The following is a 24,384-nucleotide window of genomic DNA, read 5'->3' as shown; positions in this document are numbered from 1 at the left end:
GAATCATAAAGCTAAATACACAAACAATACCTCTAGTTGCCTTACCAGGAAAAAAAAAAAAAAAATTAACTGGAGAGCATGTACCTTGCCCAAACACCATCTGTCTCCAGGGCTGCTCCAAGGAAAGTTCCTTGGGGAGGATTGCTGCAATCCCTGGGACACAGCGAGGAGACACAGCCTAACACAGCTGTGTCTCTAGCTGGGGAAACTGGGATGGGGAAACTCCTCAAGCTTCTTGGGGAGCCCTCTACTAAGAAATCACCAGGGAAAGTTCACAAATGAACTGACATGCGCTCTTGAGTGCCAGAATCAGCCACCAAACACAGAAGGCAAGAATGCCTTTATCTGCAGGCCAAGGCAGGGGTTAGCCAAGGCTGGACTCTCACCTGGACAACTTTAATCCTTCACATAAACTGCTAAAGGCAGCTAACAGGCTGCCAGGAAAACCTTCCCCTGAAGCAGCACACCATAATCTTGGCTGGCCATCAGAAAGAGCTCTTTGCTGAAAGGTGTGTGCCGTGTTTCATTCAGCATCTGCCTTGCTTTTGAAAGGGGGCAGATGGAGAAATAAAGATTGGGCTGTGTTTGGGATGTTTGATTAGGGAGCAGATTGGCTTGAAGACCAGTATTAACCCAGCCTTGCTGACCTTAATCTAATTGAGTAATTCCTTGGGACACACCTGTTGATCAGCTGTGGGCAGGCAAGGATTTTCTGGATGCAGGAGTCAGCCTGGCACAGCTTAGACATTTCAACTCAGATAAGGGCTGGACCTTGGAGCAGACACACTGCCAGCAGCCCTTCTCCCTCTCAGGGAGAAAACAGGAACAAGCAGTAAGTGAACGGGGAGGGAAATCAGCATTAAATGCAAATCTCAGTTTATTAAATAATAATAAAAAAATCTTTACATTGGCAGCAACCTGCTGAGAAAAATTTATATCCCCAAATCCCCCCAGCCCCAGGAATGGCCCCACAGGTGAGGTGAGCTCCTCGAGCCAAAGCCTGGCTGTTGCTTGCAGGAGGTTGGCTCCTGAGCCATACCAGCTCCCTACTTCATACCTTTTTTTTTTTCTTAACAGGACACTGCAACTACTTGCCTAAAGAAATGAAATAAACAGCAAGCATTTGCCAAAGTACTCCCACCACTTGGAGCAGTTTGTTTTTCAGAACATTCAGTGCCAGATTGCTGAATGGGAAAGAGAAACAACAGGAGAGCAAAATCTCTCCTTTAATCTTTTCTGAAGAGTTTATCACAGGAGCACTGAGATATTCACAGCCCATTGGTTTCTTGCTGAATTCAAGTGATTCAAGTGGAAAAAAGATCACATCTTTCTTTTAAAACCCAAATGAACAAAATGGTAAGTTTGAACAAACCTAGAAAATGAGCAGCTGCTTCTACAGTCATCACTGATTTCATCAGGAATTGAAGATGCTTTGTGAAAACTGGAAGAAATCTCTGACAACAAATACTAGTGGAAGAATTGTCAAAGTATTTCAAAACATTACATTGCCAACAGAGAGAAAATTAAGATTGGAAAATTGTGATTGCAAACACTGAAGGGCTGTAGGAAGTGAAGTTCAAACAACAGCCCAATGCTAAATTCTAAACAGCCAAACTGCAAAAAATTCTTCAACAGCAACATGAAGGAATCTTTAAAAGCTCTATTAAATAATACAGATTTAAATAATATAGTCCAGTGCTAGACTCTGAACAACCTTACCACGAGAAAATTCAAAATAAAGAAGTCTAAAAAAGCTTTAATATAGATTCATTCATATTCATTAATATAGATTATCTACATCCAAACTGACCTTTTTTAGTAGTACTAGCACTTAAGGCAGAATTTCTCCAAAATTAGCCAGTAAGTTAAACAAGACTCAATACAATTTCATGTAACAATCCTTTTGTTTATAACACTTTGTGAAACCAAAACTCCATGCCATGCACTGGGTTTGCATTCCATTCATCTATTTGCCTGCATAATTCTGCACACAAAGTATTTTGCTATTTCACTTTCCTTATGGTCCTTGGCAAAGTTCAGAGAGCCAGAATATTATTCACAGTTAAAACTGGGATGCCTGATATATGTAAAGAAAACCCTTATCTGATAGCTGCAAAACCCTGCTCACAAAGAAAAGTGACTGGGATGTGATTATATCCTCAAAAGAAAGGATTCCTACCAGAAGAAGGGTGCACTTAGAAGGCACATGCTTTCACAGTCCCAGTTCAGAAAAGTGTTTACAGTACCAAGGAATACTGCAGTTGTACCCAAAGCAACTCACACTAAGTTCTGGGTTTCTTTTTTTTTATTCCTTTTCCAATCATTGTTGTAAAAAAACCTTTTAAATTATTCACAGTTGTTCCAGCATTTCTCATGCTAAACCAGCATGTTGTGCTGGTGAATCCCAGTGAAAGGCTAAACAAAGAACACTTATCAGTGCAATACAATCCTGAGTTTTTGGAACACAAAACAAAAAACAGTTCTTCAAAATAAACAATCCTTCAAAATTTTTGGCTCATATTTCACCTGTTTTTCTAATTTCCCCTTTTTAAAAAAAGTTCATTAGAAATAAATCTTATTTTTATAAAAAGTGAATAAAAAACTGTTATTGCCCTAACTTAGGTATAACTTCTAGTTGCTTGAAGAATGCAAGAAAGCCAGACTAGCCTAAACATTGCTTTTTGTGCAGGCAGCAAAAAACAAAACATAAAACAAGCTTTTGAGAATTGAAGCACTAACATAAAAAACAAAAATAAACTCAGAGCCCTAAATAGTAAAAAAAAGTAAATAAATTAAGGACCTAGTAATAGTCCAGAGCAAACCTGAATTACATCCCAACTGCTGAAGTTGCTGAGCTTGCTAAGGCACTGAGCTGTACATTTGTTTTAATTTGCCACGAGGAGAAGCCGTGCTGCCCCTACTGAGAGGCGTAACCCGTGCTCCAGAGCCTGGCCGAGGGGCTGCTCTGCCTGCTGGAGGCCTGGGAGCTGAAGGAATGTGCAGGTGACCCGATGGAACCTGAAACAGGGGAAGGAGAAGACAACACTCAGGCTTGGGAATGAATGGTGGGAGAAGGAGCAAACAACTGCTCTTGAGCATCTGCTGGACACTGGCAATGAACCTGATGATCCATTCCAAGTGAAATCATCCCTTTAGCTCAGTGCCTCTTGGAAAGGTACCCTGCAAGTATCAGAATTTGTGGGTCTTCCCGTTCAGGACTTAAGTCTGAGGGGGGCACAGTACATTTCCCCTCAGCAAGTGACATTCACTTGAATTTGCCTTATTTTACCAGAAGCATCACTTGTGTGTACAACCATGCCTGTAGCTCACTGTAACTCCAACACATCTGTAAGAATGTGAATTATTTTTCATTGCTACTCTTGATTACAGACCTTCCTACATTCAATTCCAGAGCAATGGCCAGACGAATAAATTAATTCCCTTCTAACCGGGTGACAGCTGCTTACTGTTAGGTGTGTGCTGAAGACTTGTCCTTGGGTGGAATACTGGCTGATTGTGCTGTTCATTCGGTGAGAAAAATGCATGGTAGGCCACAAGACAATTGAAAAACAAACCAAAATAATTTTGCATGGCAATCATTCCTTTTTATCTTACAGCTAACGCACTGTAAGAAGCTATGGAAAAAAATTCTTGTGCAATCTTTCCTTCTCTTACCTATGATCATAACAGCTGTCCCTGCTAAGAGTGCAAAAAGTGTGAAGATCATCACCTGGTAAGACTCACCAAACTGGCTTCATCTGCTGAATTGATTAAGAGGAGGCAATATTGAGTTAAAAGGAGCATCTTCTCCAACCTGCTTTAAGAGTTAACCTCATAAACATCAGAGAAATTAAAGGTTTCTGCTGGCATACGGAGTGCAGATCTAAACTTACAACTCACGGGTGCAGTGGTTCTGTCAGTCAGGTAGATCACTGTCACTGGGATGGTGATGCACTGGTCTGTCATGGGACTGGAGACAGTCACACTGGTGGACAGGGAGCCCTGGCTGGGAACTCTGGGATCAGCCAGGCTCACAGTGTACACCACATCACTGGGCAGCCCATAGGACTTCTCCTTCTCCAGCACCTTCACGGCTGGGGACTCACATTTCACCTGCACAGGGAACATCCAACCTGGAACAGACTGCTGGCACGGCACAGCACAGCTCCGTCTTCCAGGCCAGCTGCCAGCAATGGGCAATTCCACAGAAACACTGAGCAATTCACCCCTCCAGAGGAGTCAGGTGCACCCGTACAGTGACACCTGCAGCATTTCCCCCTGCCTATTGCCTCTCACCTGCCCCGTCCACAGGTCTGGGCTAACCCCACACAGCCAAAACCCACAGAGCCTCAATGGGCTGTGTGAGCTATGGGCAGTCAGTCACACACTTACTTGGGCAAGACTTCCCCACAGGGGTAAAGCAGGTTTTGGCTTCCTGACCCGTGAGCTGGCTCACACATGCCAGGCTGTATGCCCAGGTGAGCCTGCCACACCTGCACGAGCCCAAAACCCGAGGCCAGGCTGGATGGGCTCCTGAGCAACCCAGTGAGTGAGTGGCATCCCATGGCAATGCATTGGAACAAGATGAGCTTCAGGGTCCTGCCAACCCAAAGCATTCTGGGATCCTGTGAAAAGTGAAAACTGAGGAATAATCAGCATTCCAAGATGAGCATTTCCAAATCATCTCAGGAATAAACCTTGACACGGTGAAGATGGCAGGGAGTGCCTTGCATTAGAAAGCTGCATGTGACAGCTCAGAATGCTTTCAGCTGTGCTGAGACACTCCCTGGGAATGCCCTCACCTCCAGGCTATCCAGGATTTCCCTGGCACCAAAGATTCTCAGCACAGAGCTGCCGTCCTGGTTGCTGAGCAGCATCTCAAGCATCAGTAATGTGTGATGTTTTCCTCCCTGCAGCTGGAAAGCAGCAGAGTAACTCCTCACCTGGCTGTCAGGGTGGTTGTAGATGGAGAGCCCAGTGGGGCTCACTTTCACATCTTCCACAAGCACCAGTTCAATGGTGGCAGGCCCTGGGAGCACAGCCTCGTGCTGCAAGAACAATGGTAGCAGTTACAGAAAGAGGCACAACACTGCAGAGTCCTGTGTGTGCAGGGAGGACGTTTAAAGCAGGCAACCAAAGCTCAGAGCACAGGCTGAGGGATGAGATGCCCACAAGATCCAGAGGGCTCAGTCAGTCAGCACAGGGAAGGGCATCCTCAGGGCTGCTCTGTTCTGCACCGCTGGCACAGGCAGAGGACCAGGGCCCAGCCCTGCAGCATCAGTGAATGATGTCTGACAAGCACAGACAGGGTATTAACTCTGAGCCACGGCCCAAGTTCATACAGAATGATAGGGAACATGCACAAGGTGTTCTAGCTCTAACTCATCTTTTCATGCTTCTTAGCAGGCCACCAAAAGAAATTCTTCCTTAAATGTAAGTACATGAATACTGGACCAAATGCAGCTTTAATCACTCACTCATAACAACATTAGCTCAGAAAAGGAAAAGATTTCTAGAGGAAGTCAGTACTCTGTACCCATTTCACCTCATTAGTAGAAATATCTCCTTGATGTAGAAAGGATGTGATCTTTCCCTAATGGCATAATAGGGTGTTCCACTTAAACATGGAACAACAGTCAAGGCATCTTAATATCCCATCTACTAGATTTCTGTTTGTGTTTTTGGCTGCAAGAAAGGAGAATGGGCAGGTTAGAAAGCAGAACAGAGCAGCCCATTGCTGATGTACTTGAAAAATGCACCCACGTCACCTCATTTAAAACAAACAACTCATTCATGAGCCCACAAAGTGCAGCAGGACTGGCATCTACAGAGTCCTCCTAAATTTAAACACAGAGAATAGAACGTAAGAATATGCCAGTGTTCTCTGAACTCAAGGCAAAGTTTACAGCAGTCTCTTTACTAATTATTTTGAAAAGTAAGAAAGAATATATAATACTGGCTTAACAAAGCAGAGCACAGTGAACTACAAAATGATTGTAGAACATCAAGTATCCATATTACAGCTCGATTTCTAAGAGAGAAAAAACCAAAAAAAACCACAACCAAATATCTCAAATAACTTCAGCAGCAAAGTAACTGTGTCTCTGCAGTAATTCTCATTAAGCCATAGTCAAATGCTTCAGGGGAAATACATCTGCACCATGCTTTCCCAACATGAGAAGAGTGGAAACCTCACAGAAAAGTCAAGAACCAAGTGGCAAAAAAGATCACTTCTCAAAGAATTTACTAAGCAGATGCCACACCTGGGCCAAGCTGAGAGGAACCTGGCCCACAGAGTATTTCACATTACTGGTGCCCATCTGCTACCTGCTTTGAGTTAAACCCTGTAACCTCTCAGTGCATATTTAACTTTTTGCCTCAAGTATGTTTTCAAGGTACTGCATATAGTTCAAATCCACTTAAATCTTGCTAACAAGATTAAACAGAAATTCCAGTTAGGAAGCAGAATATTTTAAGAGTCAGTTATTGCACATGTCAGGTTATTCCACAGGCTGAAACCTGCCCTTATATTCAGCTTACAAAAGTGACATACACAGAAAACTGCCAGCTGTTTACACCTGCCCTCTTTGCTCATCATCATTACCTTTTACTGTCTTTCTTCCCTAGCTTGAGTATCAACACACTAAGTATTTCAGGGAATGGCTAATGACTTGTAAAATGAGAGCCTGGGCTTATGGCTGGCATCAGAAAGAAAAAAAAAAAACAGAGCATCAGTCAGAGCCCAGAATAACACATGGTCCATATGAGGAATCAGTCAGCTTTTGCTTTGCTCATGCAGAACTTTCCCACCCAGCTCTGCAGGGGCAATAATCCATTTGCTTTCTCCAGTGACAGCTGCATGAAGCACATGGCTGCTTTAGTGAAGGACAAGCAGCAGAGATTCATTAAAAAACCCTAAACTGAAACAAAACCAACTGAAACACTTCTCTGTAATGCCCTTGCTCAGATGGTTAAAACACTTCCAAGAATTTGGACAAATTTGATTTGGATAGCAGCACCTAGCGCAGAGGAAAGCAGGAAAACCATGAACCAGTATCAAACCTCTGCAGAATGAACCAGACTGCACCAGGGGGCTGCCTGATTTGTACAGTACTGTGTGTGGGGGAAATAAAGCCACCAGAACACTGAGCATTGACCACAGGGAAATGGCAAATCCCCCCAGGTACTGTTACCGGTGTTTGGGCTCTGGCTGCCTTCAGGTGGGGCTGCTGGAATCCAGTGGCAGTGGCAGAGATGGCAGCAGTTCCAAACTCATGGTCAGCTACCACAGTTTGTAAGCCTAGAATGCAACAAAGATGAGAAATACATCCAGCTCCTCTAGGCTCATTCTCATCAGACAAGAACTTTCTCTCTCAACACAGGTTCTAGACATTGGACTTGGTTCCTTTTCTCTCCTCTCTTTAATAGCACACACTAAAACATGCACACTGATGTTAAACTGAAGTATGACTGCAGATTACAGTAATTTCTTTAATCAAGATCAGACACTGCCAAACAGATTTAATCCGGACCTTCAAACAAAGAAATGCTCATTTCAGCCCACTCATACCCTGCATTTTCTTCTGACCATTGCCCTCCTCCTTCAGAGTCAGCTCCATTGGCAGCTCTGCCTCAATACGAGCAATGGCCTTATTTGTGGATTCCCACACAATACTAAGGGAGCTGAAGCTATCAAATTTCCTGCCTTGCTGGTCATAGGCAGCCAACTCCAGCACTGGATTGCGGTAATTGGAAACAGGAACCTGAAACAGAAGGAATATTTTGAACTGAACCAATACAACAGGATTTTTTAATAATTAAAAAAAACATGTGCTGAGTTCCATGAGGTTTGTTACAACATCAACACATAAGGAATGTTCATTAAAAGGAGCCATCAGTGCAAGGCATTCAGCTGTGCTCCAACAGCCCTGAGATTATCTCAGCTGGTCAGAGCATAGTGCTGCTTACTCCAGGTAGGTTCAAGTCCTGTATGGGCCATTTAGAGTTGGACTCCATGATCCTTTTGGGTCCCTTCCAACTCAGAGCATTCTGTGAATCTCTGAACCCTAAAGGGGTTTTACTGGAACATGGCTTTGGGGTTTTTTAGTCAGTGAATTACCATAAGAAAAAAAAAAAAAAAATCCCCAAACCAACAACAACAAAATTGAACCACAGCTCAATGAAATTGTTTTTAAAATTCAAATAAATGATGACAAACACTGTTGTTTGTTAAAGCTCAAAATTCTGGTGTTGCAATTCTGGTGAAATACATTAGCAACAGCAGTGCACCAAGGTAAGCTGACACATAATGGAGCCAGAAAAGCAGGTGAGCTCTGAGGTGGCTACCAATACACAAAAGTCTCCATCTCCTCTTGTTATTACATAGAAGCTCTTTAAAATGATTCATTTTAGGGAAGGAGGATGACTTTTACATTTGCCGGGGAATATTAACACAACAAAATGTGGCTTACTCAGCAGCCAACATGTGACAATACCTGTTAGCAAGAAAAACAGAATAGCAAAGTTCCTTATGCCTGATAATCGACACGTATCTCTTGTCCATTTACTGCAGGACTCCCCCAGCCTGCTCTGTGCAGGGCCCCCAAGGGCACAGTGTGGACACAGCACCAGTTACTGCTCCTCTTGCAGCAGCTGCGATGTTTCACACATGGAGCTCCAAACACTGAGTTTTCTGCTCTAAGAACACCTTCTTCTCCTGACACTTCCCAGGCTTACCAGTTGCTTGCTCTGCTGGAGCAAAGGGCAGGAGAGAGCAAGCTGAGGGCTGCCATAAACAGGAATCAAAGCCAGCCGGGAAGGGAGAGCACAGATGAGCTTCACCACAGCAGGCTCAACCACTGGGAAAGGGTTGGCGACTGTGGGGCTGTTCCCAACTGTTAAGGCAATAACCTGAAAACAGCAAATGAGGAAGGAGTTTAGTTCAGGCACGCTGTATTTCCACAGGTCTCAGTTACACTGTGATATCAGAATGAAAAGCAAAAATACAGTGCTTGGGGATTTACAGCACTATTAAGACACAGGAAGATGTAAAAGAGGGAGCACATCTCAAGAACAATTCTTTATCACTATGAAAGTACTGTTCCTGGGAACTCTTTCCTCGGTGTTCATGTTCATTACTATCAAATTTGATTCAAACAACAAATCTCATGTAACTGAGAAAGGAAACAGCAGGTGTTCTTGCAGAGTGAGAACAGAACAGCCCAAAGGCAACATTTATAGCCACTTCAGTGTTTTTAAAAACATCTTATCTTTTATTTTACACTCCTTTTCTAGCCTTCAGCAAAGTGAAGTGGATCTAAAAGCAGAGAAGGCTGAGGCAGCTCTGGTCACCTGCCCCATGCCCCCACACACTGGTGCTGGGCAGAGCCATGCAGGGGTGATGTGCTGGGGACAGCCAGCCTTGCACAGAGCTGCACACCAACAGCAAGGCCTGTTCCTTTGGAATCTGCACTGACAGAAACAGCTCCACTTTGCAAAGTGAGGAAATCAGTGGAACTTGGCAGCCCAACCAAAATGCTTAAGCCTTGCAGAATTGCAGAAGAACACTATATTGAAGCTAAAAGCTTCATGGGCTGAGGGGGGTGAGTAAAGCAGGAGAAATCACTTCTGTATGTTGGAGAGAACAAAACCAAGTGGAAAATGAGCACAGCCACGCTCACCAAGGCTGCACAGAGAGTAGAGCAGTCAATTCCTGGGGCTGCCATTTGTTAGAATAAACAGAATTACACTGGAAGGTAACACAGTTAAGAGAAGCAGGTCAGACAGAGGAGTCAGCCTGCTCAGTAACCTTCTGCTCTGATCCTGTTCATGCAAACTGAACCTGCACTCATTAGGATGTTCAATGCATCCCACAACACAAGGCTTCCACAACTTGGGTTTATACTGCAATAAACCCATCATAAACCACTTTTTAATGTAATGCTGTGAAATGCTCACTCTAAAATCTGCATCAAAATGCATAAACAATGTACTTACCCAAGTTCTTTACTGGCTCATTATAAAAGCATCTAGCTACATAACAGGCATATGGCACCATAAATGTGTCTGGAGCCAGTTCTCAGCACCTGATGGAGGGCAACAGCAAGCCCTTCTGGCACTCACCTGCTCTCCCAGGCTCCTGCACAGCACCCTAACCCAGTGCTGGTTGCTGTTTCGAGGTGTGGCACGTTCAAGTAAAGAGGAGGCAATGCTTTCTGCATCCTCAGCAGCAACCTTCCTGAAGAACTTGGAAGGTTCTTGGACCCATGGCCTGGGTCCTCCTTCAAACAACACATCCTTGGAGGAACCCAAAGTCACTAAAGCAACTGATGGTAGATCGATAGCCTGTAAGCAATTAATTAATTGAAAATTAATCATCTATTTACACTGTTTGGTTGTGCTCTGCAAAATAAACCTCCTTCTGAATGGAACAGCTATACTTGGATAAGGGCTGTGATTTCTCCCATGCAGTGGTTTTTCAGCACACTTAGCAAAAAACAGAGCTGCACTAAAATCCACAAGGATTCTGTCCAGCTGGATTAGATTCAAAGGAAGCAACAGATCCAAGGACAAGTTTTAGCTGCCTTTTAATCACATCTCTCTCATGAAGAATTACAGCAAAAGGGAGACCCTTAATATATTCTTCTGAGAACAGAGAGATAGTGTTCTGCTATACTTTCAAAGAACTATTTAAAATGGATGAAATTACGTCAAATTGTACTTTCACTTGCCAGTGCTCTCTCCAGAACAATTCTGTGTATGTAGTTATTCTCCTACACAAGTTTTACTTCACACCTGTCTAACAAATTCTGCACTGATATGCATCCCTGGTTCAGCCTGTGCTGTTTACCACCACAGCAGTTAACCTGACATTTAGTGCACAAAAACCTTTCCAGTTTGTGTTTCACAACATCACATTACATTAATTATAAACACAAATCCGTAGCATTTGCACTAACTTTTTTTTCCATATTGAGGGAAAGCTATGGTGAAATACTCAGACTTCAGCCTGCAGTCAGTACTAGGCTTCTGCAGATGAGACAACAAAGCAGCCTCTTCTGTATTTCCATCTATTGACCCTGCACTCAGCTTCTTTCTTATTTTCTTCACTGAACCAGCCAGTGGTGGAATGTAAACCCACCCACCTCAGTTTTTCAGACCTATTCCTTGCATAACCTGCTCCCTGTCATGTAAAGGTGCTTCAGTGCTGGATCCTGGATCTCTCCAGGAGCAGAGGAAGCAGACTCACTCTCAGCGGGAGATAAGCGGCGATGGCGATGCTGGCACTGAGGCGCACGTGCCCGTGGGTGTACACAACCACCAGCCTGGTGTACCCTGAAATTCAGCCTTCAGTCTCATCCCACTGCAAAAATCAGCAGCTGGCTTAAGTCTTCCTGTCAGATAAATTAAAAATATACAAGCGCTTATTTGGAAAGAAATGCCCAGGCATGGTCATCAAATTCAACACAGCTGTTTGAAGGCAGCCTACCAGAAAGATGGAGAGAACTTTTTACAAGGACATGTAGGGACAGGACAAGGGAGAATGGCCTCAAACTGAAAAAGAAAAGGTTTAGACAGGATACTGGGAAAGAATTCTTGGCTGAGAGAGTGGTAGGGCTCTGGCACAGGGTGCCCAGAGAAGCTGTGGCTACCCCTGGACCCCTGAAAGTGCCCAAAGCCAGGCTGGACAAGGCTTGGAGCAGCCTGGGACAGGTGAAATATGTCCTTGCCCATTGCAGAGGGTGGGACTGGAAGAACTTTTAAGTCTCTCCAACTCAAACCATTCTGCATAAGAAAGCAAATATATCCTCAAAATAAAACTATTCGGACCCCCTCCCCTCTGAGGTTGGCAGTTCTGTGGGGATACTGTACAGAACTATGAAGCAGTGATTTAAGGGAGAAGTGTGACTTGGGAGAGGTGTGACCTGTCACCAATTTAACTTCCAAACCAGGGAGGGAGTTAAAGCACCTTCAAGTGGGCTGAACACGCCAGGGCTCTCCAGCTCCACCCCCAGCTCCAGCTGTGAGCAGTCGCTCAGGGGGACCAGCTCGCCCCTGTCCATGCTGGTCCGGCCACTGATCCTCAGGGGCAGCTCCAGCACCTGCCCCACGTGTGCCTCCACCTGCAGGAAGTGAACTCCATGGCGCTGGGCTCGCTCACGGACACCTGCCAGGGACGGAACAGGGACAGGCTGGGTCACTGCTCTGCTCCACGCCAGCCCAAGCCCACAGCAGCTTGGTGAGCTTCCCTTTTACTGCTGCTCCTGTCATTCTCTCCTCTGCTTTGCAGACTTTGAAGTGTGGACTGCTGTGTGCTATCTCCAGGGGCTATCATCACCAGCTGGGAGAGGTTTAGCATCCATTAAAGAACCTACCTCAGACCAGAGATTTCACAGCAATCACAGCTTTTATTTGCAGGATCTTAACTACTTAATCTTCTACAACTGGCTTCAGGATACCAAACTATATGGGACAGAATTAAAGCTGTAATCTGTGTGGATTAACTACTCCTAAAACTACTACTACTAAAAACTGACTCACTGAGGTCAGTAAACAGAACTCTGAAGAGCTGTTCACACAGAAGGCAGCTCCTAACACAGGAAAAAAAAAAGCATTCAAAAATAACCTATTCAGATTGTGCAATACACTGCTCTGAAAGCTCACATGGTCAGAAGGTTTCTTTCTGTCTTCAGGCTTTGTCTTATGTGTGAGGATAAGAAGTTTTAGCTGAAAAAATCTTCCTCCCTGTGTCTCCAGCTGGTAACTGTTGCACGGCTAAAAAGCAGCATCTTAGGCTGTTCAGAGAATTATTTCAGAGTGAGTGTGTAAGCTAAATTCTGAACAGATTTTAATTAATGTCACACCCCTCCCTTTGGGCCACCACATGTACTGTTCCTGCATTCTCCTCGCTCCAAACCACGCACACTGACCACCATGACCTAAGAACAGGGGATGGTCTGCAAAGACACCACAAAATCCCTCTTGGGAGCTATGGTTTTTATTGCCATTTTCTCCTAATTTTCCTAGAGTACTGTTTTTTCTTGGCCAACTCGGGTATTTGCAGCCCGTCTGCAGCACAGTGCTCAGTTCAGTTACTTCTCCAGACAGAAATTTCCTTGTACATCCTGGTAACAACTGTCACCCTTTGGTATCAAGGGAGAGCACCCACCTATCACCCTACAGAATGAATTTCTAGTGTGGCTTGTCTGCCTGGATGGCCAGGCCAGGAGTTAATTACCATTTTCTTCTTGTACTTAAAACTTCCAACAGGGAAAAAGGCTTGCCAAGGAAATCAGGAAGGGGCAAAAATGGGAGTCAGGTTAATGCACTGGACAGTGCTGGATTCCCTAAAGCACAAACTGAAAGGAATCACTTAACCTGCCACAGGGCAGGAAGTGGAAGGGGATTGCCTATGGCATTCTCAGTGCCTTTGCTGTTTCCAAAAGCCATATTCAAGAACAAGCACTGAACAATGAATCTCTTGCCTTCATTTCACCACAAAGCAGCGGATTCCGCACGTCGAACGCCCGAATAATGCTGACCCCAGCATCACTCCCCGTGCTCATCACTCCTGTGACTGTCACTGTGGCTACTGCCTGGCTAGAAGAGGACCAGCTGAAGTTGCCACTTCCACCCTGAGCCTGAAATACAGAGGGAAAAATCTTGCAAACATTTAATCAAGGACATGGTTTTCACATTCCACAGCTTTGGATATCTTGCGTGAAAACCAGGAATGCACTGAGAATAGGACATACAAATAAAATAACACCTCAGAACTTAAAAAGCAATAGAGAGATGAGAAGATTTCTACCTTTCATTTTAATTTTGGCTTCTTTCACACACCAAAACAAATGTCAAAAGTTCCATCAGAGTAAAACACAGGTGAACACTGGAGCTATTTTAAAATGTATATTGTTTTAATTTCTTTAACTTCCTCAGCACTTCCTTTAACCAATTTCATAATTAAAAATGAACAAGGTGATAAATCTTCTCTAGAGGGACAGTGTGGAAAACAAACAAGTCTAAATTATACAGGAGATTAGCTAGTAATTTTTACCAGGGAAAGAGAAAAAAAAAAGAAAATGAAGAGGAGGGTCATTTCCCTTCTTCCTTTCTCGGAGCACATGCACAATCTGATTACAGGACACAGACAAATAAACAGGCAGAGGTGTGTTACAGGAGATGCGTGGGATGTGGTGAGAAAGGCTGAAAGAATCCAAGGGCTCAGCATATTTGTAAAGGTGTTTCAGTTGAAACAGGGGGATAAGCATAGTCATAATGACTATGAAGTCTCAGGTCCCTGCCATAAACCCCAGACACGTCACTACGCTTTCTGTCTCTGACAGTCAGTATGCACTGAGGAGAGAGAGGAAGGGTAAAGCAGCTTCCCATGCAGCTTCACCATTAGCCAGAGCCTGGCAGGAGCTCCACACTGCTACCTGGGAGCAGTGCCCTCCCCAGGAACCTCCACGTGCCCACCTCGCACAGCTGCTCTGCACCTCTCATGCCTGTGCCAAAGGAAGGCAACAGAAACCATCTCATTGGCACAAAGATGAACAAAGCAACCCCCAACAAACCAGACAGCTGCCAAAGGAAAACCTGCCAGGCATTCTGGTACCATCTGGAGGGAGTTACTTCAGCTATCAACAGAATTTGGCTAGATCCAAAAGTCCCTTTCAATTTATTTTCAGAAAAACTTTATTCACCCATTTGAAATAGCCTGACTGAAGCTATGCAGTGGGAGGCAAACTCTGATGGAGAGGCAGGAACAGTTGAGCTGTGTGTACGCTGTCGACCAGGTGTATTGTGGAATCTAGAGACCAGAAGAAAGGTCTCAATTTCAGCAAAATTTAAATCTTGGGAGAAAAAAGTTTCTATGTTTTTATAGAAGAACATCAGAGTAAAGTAAGACAATTATTGCACTACCATGAAGGAATGTTCTCTAGTGAAATACTTCATTATATTTGCAAGATAAGGTGAGAATAGAACTGTGAAAGAGGTAGGAAACAAAACCACATTTCCTTTCCTTTACTGGGAAAATTCCAGCAGAATTATGAAGTACTGCAAATGCAGACTTAGTACTAAGAATTTTTGCCACACTCTGCTGGTGTGGTCAGGAATAGCACGAAGTAAACCAAACTAATCCCACAGAACAGACAAGTCGAGTTATGCAGGGCTTAACTCAGTGTAGCTGCCCTTAAACTCACACTGGAGAATGCAATTTAATCCTGTGAGATTGATTCTCTCCATGGAGTCACTGAATCAGTAAGGCTGTAAAAGACTTCTGAGATTATCAAGTCCACCACTGAACCATGTCTTCAGGTCCCATACCCCATAATTTTTGAGCCCTTCCAGGGCTCGTGACTCCACCACTGTCCTGGGCAGCCTGTGCCATGGCTTGACAACTCTTCCTGTGAAAACATTTTGTCTAATATCCAAGTTAAACATGAGGATGTTTCCTCTCATCCTATCCCTTGTTACCTGGGAGGAGAGCCTGGCACCAAGTGTCCTGCTGCCTATTTGCTTATAGTTTACTTAACACAGATCCATCACTGAGCACTACTTTATGTTAAAAGGGAGAGGTAGGAGTTGTGCATCCAACACCTGAGTGCAGGGTCTGGGTATCACTGGCCTGAGATAAGAGTCTGGGCTGAGAAAGCACAGCTTTCTTTTCCCTACTTAGACTGGAGATACTGGATACTGGCATACAAACCATTTGCTTCATGAAGCAAAAGGAATAACTGACAGCTTGGGAGCAAAGACACACCTAGTAAATATGGAAATCATCCCTTCTGTAAATAAGCTGGGGCCTTTGACTCCCTGGAACTTTGTATTAGGAGCACAAGGTGTGTGGCCACTGAGGAATACTGATGTCCAAGGCTGGCAGAGTGCTGCAAATTAAACTTGTCATGCCCTTCTTTGTAGTCACTTCACACTCCCACATTCATATTTCCCATCCTTGCCAGCAAAGGGCAGCCTCTAATGATTGCTGTGGATCTTTGCATGTAGGATGCTCCTGGAATTCCAAACCATTCCAGGCATAGGTGCGTGGTACATGCATGAGGGAGAGAGGAAGGGAAGACAAGAGGTACAAGTCAGTGGGGTTTTTATGTTTGTTGGTTTCTTGGTGCTTTTTTAAATCTGCATATGTCACACAGACATCTCTGTGATGAGACTTCGAACCCATGAGGTCACTAAGCTTTTTGTGGTGTCACACAGACATCTCTGTGACGTCACAGAGCTATCTGTGATGTCACAGAGACATTATTGTGATGTCACAATGACATCACTGTGATGTCACACTGCTGACTGTGATATCACACAGCTCTCTGTGATGTCACTCAACTTCTTTGTGATGTCACAATGACATCAGTGTGATGCCACACAGCTGTCTGCGATGTCACATTGACATCTCTGTGATGTCACACAGCGATCTCTGATGTCACACTGACAGCAGTCTGATGTCACACAGATTTTTGTGATGTCACAATGACATCACCGTGATGTCACACAGCTGCCTGTGATGTCACACTGACATCTCTCTTATGTCACACTGACATCACTGTGATGACACAAAGCTCTCTGTGATGCCACAATGACATCACTGTGACGCCACACAGCTGTCTGTGATGTCACATTGACATCTCTGTGATGTCACACAGCGATCTCTGATGTCACACTGACATCTGTCTGATGTCACACAGATTTTCGTGATGTCACTGTGACATCACAGTGATGTCACACTGCTGTCTCTGATGTCACACTGACATTTCTCTGCTGTCACTTCTACCCTAGGAGATCACACAGCTTTTTGTGCTGTCACACTGACATCTGTCTTATGTCACACAGTTTTTTTGATATCACAATGACATAACTGTGACATCACATGGACAGCTCTGTACTGTCACAATGACATCACTGTGATGTCACAGAGCTGTCTGTGATGTTACAGAGACATCTCTGTGATGTCACACAGACATCTCTGTGTTATGGAGATTGTTTACCCAAGAGGGATTTCTTCATTGGACTCTGGTGATGGTTTTTTGATTTCATTTGACCAACTGGAGCCACTCTGTGTTGGACTGTCTCTAAGGGTCACGGGTTTTTCTTCAGTATAGCAGTAGTATAGTTTTTAGTATAGAGTAATATAGGACAGCTTAATAAAGCTTTTGTTCAGCCTTCTACAAACATGGAGTCAATGCACGTCATTCCCTGCGGTGGGGGTCCACCACAATAGGTGTCGACATATACCCCTTGCATGGGAGAGTTAGGAATGGAAAAGCTTGTTGTTGGGGTGGCATGGGGGGACAACACTTGACCTTCAAATGCAGCTACAAGAAATAAATTCCACCAATAAAGGGCAAAGAAGGGTTGACTGACAGACTTTGGGAGGGGCCAGGGGTGGCTGATGCACCCTCCAGGAATGTAAAAGGTGAAGCATCAATCTTGAAGATGGGGCAGCCACCTGGCAGGCAGCCATGGGGTAGGGGGCCTTCCCCGGCCTGTTCTTCCTTAGTAGTCCTTCTTTTACGTATTTGTAAATGTTTAATAAACATTTTAAAATTTTTAAAGTGAGCAGTTGTTTCTCACAAAACCCAGTCCTAAGGTGGGATGGTTGTGTTACTCCTGACAGGAATGGGCTCCCTGCAGTTCGAGCTGTTCTACAGCCTGTGCTTTTCCGTACCCTGCTTTGTCTTCAGGCGGCAGCTGCCTTGGGCAGGTTACTCCAGACACACGAGAGTGCCAGGGTAACCCCAATCCCTAAAGCTCTCACAGAGCTGTGCTTGATTCCAAATTAGGTAAGCATGAAAGGGATTGTAAAGACTGTAGCACATCTGCAGTTTCAAGGGATAGTAAAGCCAGTGCTGCACTCTGAGAAGAAAGTCCACAGTCTGAGTTGTTGATGTCATTAAACTAATTTGCAGCTCATTGTGATGATGATGATATCACTGTGATGATGATAGTATCATAGAACATTTCCTTTTTTTTCCTCCCCCAAATAAAATGGTGCCATTCAGCTTCTGGAGAAAAGAACTCTCAAAGGTGCAGTTTGACAGTCATGGAGGCAGAGGTGGGGGAGAGAAAGATATGCCCAGAAGGGATGCTTTGGTGGGCTCCAGCATTTAATCAAGCTACTTTGATACACAGGCTGGGCAATTTTCAATACTAAATGGCTGCATTAAATGCTTTTGCAAGCATTATGCTGGGCAGAAAGCTTTTAAAGCCCATGGGAGTTTAGCCTCCATGAGAAAGGCAGCATCAGTTCCTGTGCCAGGTGAGACATAGTGTTCAAAAGCTCAGCTTGTGTTTAGAGAAGCCACCAGCCTAATGTAAGCAAGGCCAGAAAGCTTCTCCAGTCCTGCTGAGCGGGTGTGGCAGAGCTGTTGTGTTTTACAGCAGCTCCATGGCAGCGCAGCAGCTGCAGCAGAGGGCTCAGGACAGCCCTGGGGGGAGCAGGGCGGATGGAAGCTGAGCAAAGCCCCTGCTCTATGACTGAGGCGCTTTGTGCAGAAGCCAACAAAGATGGTGACTTGAAGAGATTCCTGCTGTGCTCAAAGTTTGCCTCTGAAGACTGAGAGGTGAGCTTGCTAGGAATCCCAGAAAACATCAGGGAAAAGGTTTTAGGTTAGTTCTTGTGATTAGGCACAAGTGTCCAGTGGAAAAAGAGCCTCTGAAGCAGGCTGTGAATCATAGGGTGTCTTAGTTTTTAGTAGAGTATAGACTACCAATTAAATGTAATTTTAATTTTTATTCTAGAAGTGTAAAAATATTCTAAGATTTTCTGAATTCAAAAACTACTTTGAAAAATATAGAACTGTTGTGGGAAAAGGGACAACATATTTGAAGAATTTACTATGAAAAATAATCCTAAATCTTGCAAAATGAAAAGTAAGCACAGTAGCTGCTGGTCTCAGGAGCCCGATGCCCAGCTGCTGCCTGCCCAGCACTGGCCGTGCCCAGACAAGCAGCTCCGCCAGTGCTGGTGGTAGCACCCAGGGACCAGAGCTGAAGGCCAAAGATGCTGCTGGAGTCAGATCATCCACTGGCAGGAGGGCTGCACCTCCTGTCCTGGCTGGACACCAGGGTCAGCACCTTTGGGGACAGAGGGTTCTATTATGGGTGGTGGCAGCATGTCCCCAGCAGTAGTGGGTAATACAGCTCTGGAAGGGATACTGGAAATTGGCTTGGGGATGGCTGATGACAGGCACAGGTCTCCCTGGCTGAAGTGTTTGGTTGGTCTCGTGAAGCTGCAGAGGCGCTGCTGTGGAGAGAGCAGTGGCTGAGGCCCCAGCTGCCAGTGGCACACAGGGACCCTCCTGCACAGCAGGTCCCAGAGCTGGCAAGGTTCCCCAGCACGGCTGGAGCGGCTGGCACACCTTGGCCCAGCTGCACAGCTGCCCCTCGAGGCCCCGGCGAGCAGGGGACGGCTCTGGGCAGCTCCCTGGCCAGGAGCGGGCCCAGAGCGCCTCTGCCTTTCAGGGGCAATCTCGTCCCCACTCTTTCTCCTGCCCACCTTGCTGTGCCTCTGCCCTGTGCCCCAGGGGCTGCTCCTGGCCAGGCAGCCTCAGGGGGAGCCAGCACTGGCTGCAGCCCCAGCGGACCCCAGGACAAGGCCCAGCAATGGAGAGTCCAAGGAAAGCACTGGGCAGCAGAAGAACCCTCAGCAGAGTTTTTGGACAGCCATCGACTGCCCACAGCTCCACTGCAGCCTCACTTGAAATCCTTCCTATCTACATTAGACTTTTAAAAGAAGTTGTTTGAGGGAAAGATGATCAAAACACTCACCATATTCTCATCCAGTAATACAAGACTCCAACACAGGTGAACATGAAGGAAAGCTCCAAAAAAAGCAGACCTGTCATTAACTGTACAAAACAACGTGTTTCCCAATGGCAGCCACTTCTGAGGCTGTTCTGGGCATCAGGAACAGGTGTTGTGGGGCCGGCTGCATCTGTGGGAGCAATGGGGAGCGTGAGCCCGCGCTGTGCTGCACTGCTGAGCTGGCAGCACGGTGCATACGGCCAGGACGTTCTCTGTTTGCCCAGAGCTGGGGCCTGCAGGCACCTTGCCGCCCCTTGGCACAGGCTGTGCCCCCCAACAAAGCCCAGCAGGCCGGCAGGAGAGCCCAGGGCCAGCACAGCTGCTTGGGCCGTCGCTGCTTGGAGGGACAGGGGCCAAACCCATCCCTGAGCAGCCCCTGCCAGCTAGGGCCCAGCAATCACCTCCTGTGCCTGTGCCCATGCCTGGCATCGCCTTCCCTCCTGCAGCAGAGGTTGGCACTGAGCCACTGCTTCCTCCGGGACGTGCCTCCTTCTGCAGAGATGTTTGTTGCACTACTTGGGAAAGGAAGAGAGACATCTGGATCAGATGGAACCATCCACCATTCAGGGAGGTGGCACCTTCAGGAGGCAATGCTTTTCAAAGTCATGGTTAAGGATCAGAAAATTAGCTGGGTTTTGAGACTGGGCCAGGGCCCTGCCTTCTTCCAACACCTGCCAGGCCTCCGCAGAAGTTGTGAGAGGATGGCCCAGGGCGAGGGCACACACGTGCATGGTTCTGTGCTGGCACCTGCAGCGATGCCCCCCTGGCCGAGCTTTGGGCTCTGAGCTGGCAGCTCTCGCAGGGGGAAAGGCCTTGACCTACCCTCAGCATCTCCCAGAGGCTTAATCCTGAACGTGGGCTGTGAAGCCAGATCCCTTTTGCTAGCAGGGTTATCTGCAAAGAAAGGCAGGACAGAACAACTCCTGTGACATTGTAGGAGATCCTCAGGCTGCACCCAAGGCTCAGCCCTGGGGCACAGCCCTGGGCCCAGCCCCTTCCCTCTCTGCTCTTCTCTGTGGCTGCACAGAGCACACGGAAGGACACACTGGCATTGCACACAGGAAGAAAACAGACAGCTAAATGCTCCTTCCTCCCACTGACAGTGATCCTGTGGGATCACTCAGAGTTTGTGAAGGGAGCAGGGCAGGGTTTCCCAATCTCAACAACCTTCAGACTCTTAAGAAAATGGCACATGATTGAGGTCTTCCAACATGGACATTGATTGTTCTGTTAGGAAAAGGGACATTGAGGACTTGCCTCCAAAATTCTCCTAAGATTTCAAACTGTCTTGTGCTAGGCCTCCCAGATAAGCCATGTCATGATCCCAATCTAGACAGAAGCACAGATCAGAAGCATTTCCATGGTGTTCTGGGGTCTCCCTCTGCCTTTGGGAACTGGGCACTGCAAGGGGGTCAGGTAAGGCAGTGGGAGCCAGATGTGAAAGGCCACGGCCAAAGCTGCACAGGGGCCTTGAGAGCCCTGGACTGGCTCCTGGTCACTCTCCACCCTCTTTGCAGGTCCTGTGCAACATCCCTGGAGGGGTTGCCGAACCTGCCCGGGGCCCATGGTGGTTCTCTGACTCGCACAGAGGAAACCCTCACTAATTTCCTGAGGAAATGTGCAGCAGGCAGTGCCACAGCTATTCCTTCCTGCCTATCTCTGCTCAGTCAGCTCAGACAGGCCAAGGAACAGTCAGAACCTCTCACACAGGTCAGGCCCTTGGAGATGAGCTTCTGCCACACAGCCTCACCAAGGGCTGAGGCCAGCACAGCAATTACCTCCTGTGCCTGTGCCCATACCTGGAATTGCCTCCCTTCCTTCAGGAAATGCTGCCCTCCATGGAGCGTCTCTTTCCATCCCTTGAGAAAGGAAGAGGCACAGCTGGATCAGATGAAAGCATTACACACTGGGGAGGTGGAAACTTCAGGAGGCAATATTTGTCAAAAACATGGATAAGGATCACGAAAAGGCCCAGGCTCTTGGGGCTGTGACAGGGCTCTCTCTTTTCCAAGCCACCACTCCTCCTGATCTTCCTGGGGACTGGGAAATTGCAGGGGACATCAAGGTGTGCATGGCTCGTGGTGCAGTTGTGGCTCCCTGTCAGCCTGTGCCAAATGCCTTCCTGCAGAGGCTGGGGAGAAGCTGCAGCCAGGCCAGGCTGGGAAACAGCCCTGCAGCCGTGAGAGCAGCAGCGGGGCAGTGGGGCTGCCATGGATCCCTTCCCGCTGTGCCGGGCACGGCCTGTCCAGATGTGCAGGGAAAGGCCCCGGCTGCTGAGTCCCAGGGGAAGGCTGAGGGAAATGCACCCACCTTGTCCGGCCTCTTCCATTTCCTTCAGCATTTGCCTCATGTGTTCAGATGGCTCATGGGGTTTCTTGTAGCTTTGTTCTTTCCCGTTGGAGGACCTTAGAGAAATGTAATTCCATTTCCCAGGAATGAATCCCACAAAACCATGGTTCAACCTGAGGGGCAGCAGGGACACACTACTCACCCCTGCAATGGGAGCCACGCTTCAGTGTAGGAATCAGCAGATGAGCAGGAAATATCCTCTCTGCAGCCACACCTGTAACTCAAGAGCCACAGAAGCTTCTGCCATCTCTGCAGATCTGCACGGGCAGCACTGAGCCACAGGAGCAGTGAGGGGATGGCCCAGGGCGAGGGCACACACGTGCATGGTTCTGTCCTGGCACCTGCAGCGATGCCCCCCTGGCCGAGCTTTGGGCTCTGAGCTGGCAGCTCTCGCAGGGGGAAAGGCCTTGACCTACCCTCAGCATCTCCCAAAGGCTCAATCCTGAACGTGGGTTGGGAAGCCAGATCACTTTTGCTAGCAGGGTTATCTTCAAAGAAAGTCAGGACAGAACAGCTCCTGTGACACTGTAGAAGATCCTCAGGCTGCATCCAAGGCTCAGCCCCGGGGCACAGCACTGGGCCCAAGCCCCGTCCCTCTCTGCTCTTCTCTGGGGCTGCACAGAGCACATGGAAGGACACTCTGGCATTGCACATGGGAGGAAGATGGACAGCTAAATTCTCCTTCCTCCCACTGACAGTGATCCTGTGGGATCATTCAGGACTTGAGAAAGGAGCATAGCATATTTTCCTGAATCCATCAACCTTTAGAAGAACTTATGGGAAATGGTAGAAGAGAGCTCTTGCCAGATTGACAGTGATTACACTGTCACACAAGGTACTTTGAGAATTTGTGTTCAGCATCTGGCAAGGTCACCAAACCATCATTCACAAACATTTCCCAATCATCCAAGTAATGATCCCAATCTAGAAAGGAACCCAGATCAGACCAATTTCAATGTTTTGCTGGGATCCTCTTCTGCCTCAGGGAGGTGGGCACTGCAAGGCTGTGGGAGCCAGGTGGCAATGGACAAGGCCAAAGCTGCACAGGAGCCTGGGGAGCTCTGGGCTGGCTCCTGGCCACTCTCCACACAATTTCCTTGCCCTGTGCAACATCCCTGGAGTGGAAACTAGGGCAGCCAGAGCCCGTGGTGGCTCTCTCCCTCCCACAGAGGAAACCCTCCCTAAAGCCCATGGGAAATCCATCCCCAGCGCTTCCCAGGGAGCAGGGAGCGCTATCCCGGGAAAGGGCAGCCAGGCTGCCGGCTCACCTGCTCCCCGCGCTTGCAGTGGAGCAGCCCTGGCATCCCTGGCAGGCAGGGCCGCGGCCAGGAGCAGCAGGAGGAGGAGGTGCAGAGCAAGGGCCATGGTGCCTTGCCCTGTGCCAGTCCCGCCGCTCTCGCTGCCACCACTGTCCCACTGTGAGCAGCACTGCTGCCACTGCCACTGCTGCTGCAGCAGTTGTGCTCCAGGACTGCCTGCCCGGGCATGGTGGTGCTCTGGAACCACGGGGCTCTGGGACAACAAGTCCCAGAAAGAAAGGACAACAAGTTGGCAACACTTAACAAGAAGACTACCATGAGCTTTCTAAATTTGCCCATGCTGTGGGATTTGGCTTCAGCCTCAGACTCAACACTACCCAGTCCTCACCCCTGTGCCAGGCAGGAAGGGGGTTCCCAGGCAGAAGTTCCTGGAATACATCCCACGTGCTCAACACTGAGAAAACTGGGACAGCTTTCACTTTTGAAACTCCACTTCACTGTTCCCAGGTGGAGTCTTAAGGGTGCTGTTACCTACACCTGCAGCAGTGGTGAGAGGCTCCCGACTTAGCTATGACTCCTTTATGTCCACAGCCTGAGCTCAAAGCTGGCAGGACCTTCATTACTGAGCACAGCAAGAGAAGGGGTATTTCATGATTGAGCACAGCAAGGGAAGGGGTATTTCCAGAGCAGCAGCACTTTGGGCGCTGTCCCCGCACACCTGGGACTGTGGCCATGTGTGTGGTGGCACTGCGGGAGTGCGGGGCGGCAGGGTGAGCAGTGTGGGTGTGGAGGCACAGTGGGCACGGTACCTGGAGCAGCAGGGGCAGTGTGTGTGTGGGGTACAGAGAGCAGCAGCTGGGTGTGTGAGGTACAGAGAGAGGCAGGTGAATATGTGTGGGTGTGTGGGTGGGTGCACAGCAGTGAAAGGCACATGTCGGGCACGGAGCCATGGCGG

General features: G+C 47.3%; 1 protein-coding gene across 1 annotated transcript; it reads right to left on the bottom strand.

Annotated features, from left to right (window-relative positions):
• Nucleotides 1-776: 776 nt before the first annotated feature.
• On the bottom strand, nucleotides 777-16,223 carry LOC146766297 (nuclear pore membrane glycoprotein 210-like). Its single transcript, XM_085590817.1, has 6 exons — nucleotides 11,969-16,223; nucleotides 11,249-11,393; nucleotides 7,571-10,344; nucleotides 7,194-7,300; nucleotides 3,468-5,048; nucleotides 777-3,018 (listed from the first exon to the last, which is right to left on the bottom strand). The coding sequence occupies exons 3-5, from the start codon at nucleotides 7,617-7,619 to the stop codon at nucleotides 4,755-4,757; spliced, it is 450 nt and encodes a 149-aa protein (XP_085446943.1). The 5' UTR covers nucleotides 7,620-10,344; nucleotides 11,249-11,393; nucleotides 11,969-16,223; the 3' UTR covers nucleotides 777-3,018; nucleotides 3,468-4,754.
• Between the last annotated feature and the right edge of the window lie 8,161 nt (nucleotides 16,224-24,384).

The sequence above is a fragment of the Lonchura striata genome, chromosome 12 (assembly GCF_050655825.1).
Source record: "Lonchura striata isolate lonStrDom1 chromosome 12, ASM5065582v1, whole genome shotgun sequence".
NCBI lineage: Eukaryota > Metazoa > Chordata > Aves > Passeriformes > Estrildidae > Lonchura > Lonchura striata.
This window is presented reverse-complemented; position numbering and strand designations above follow the sequence as displayed.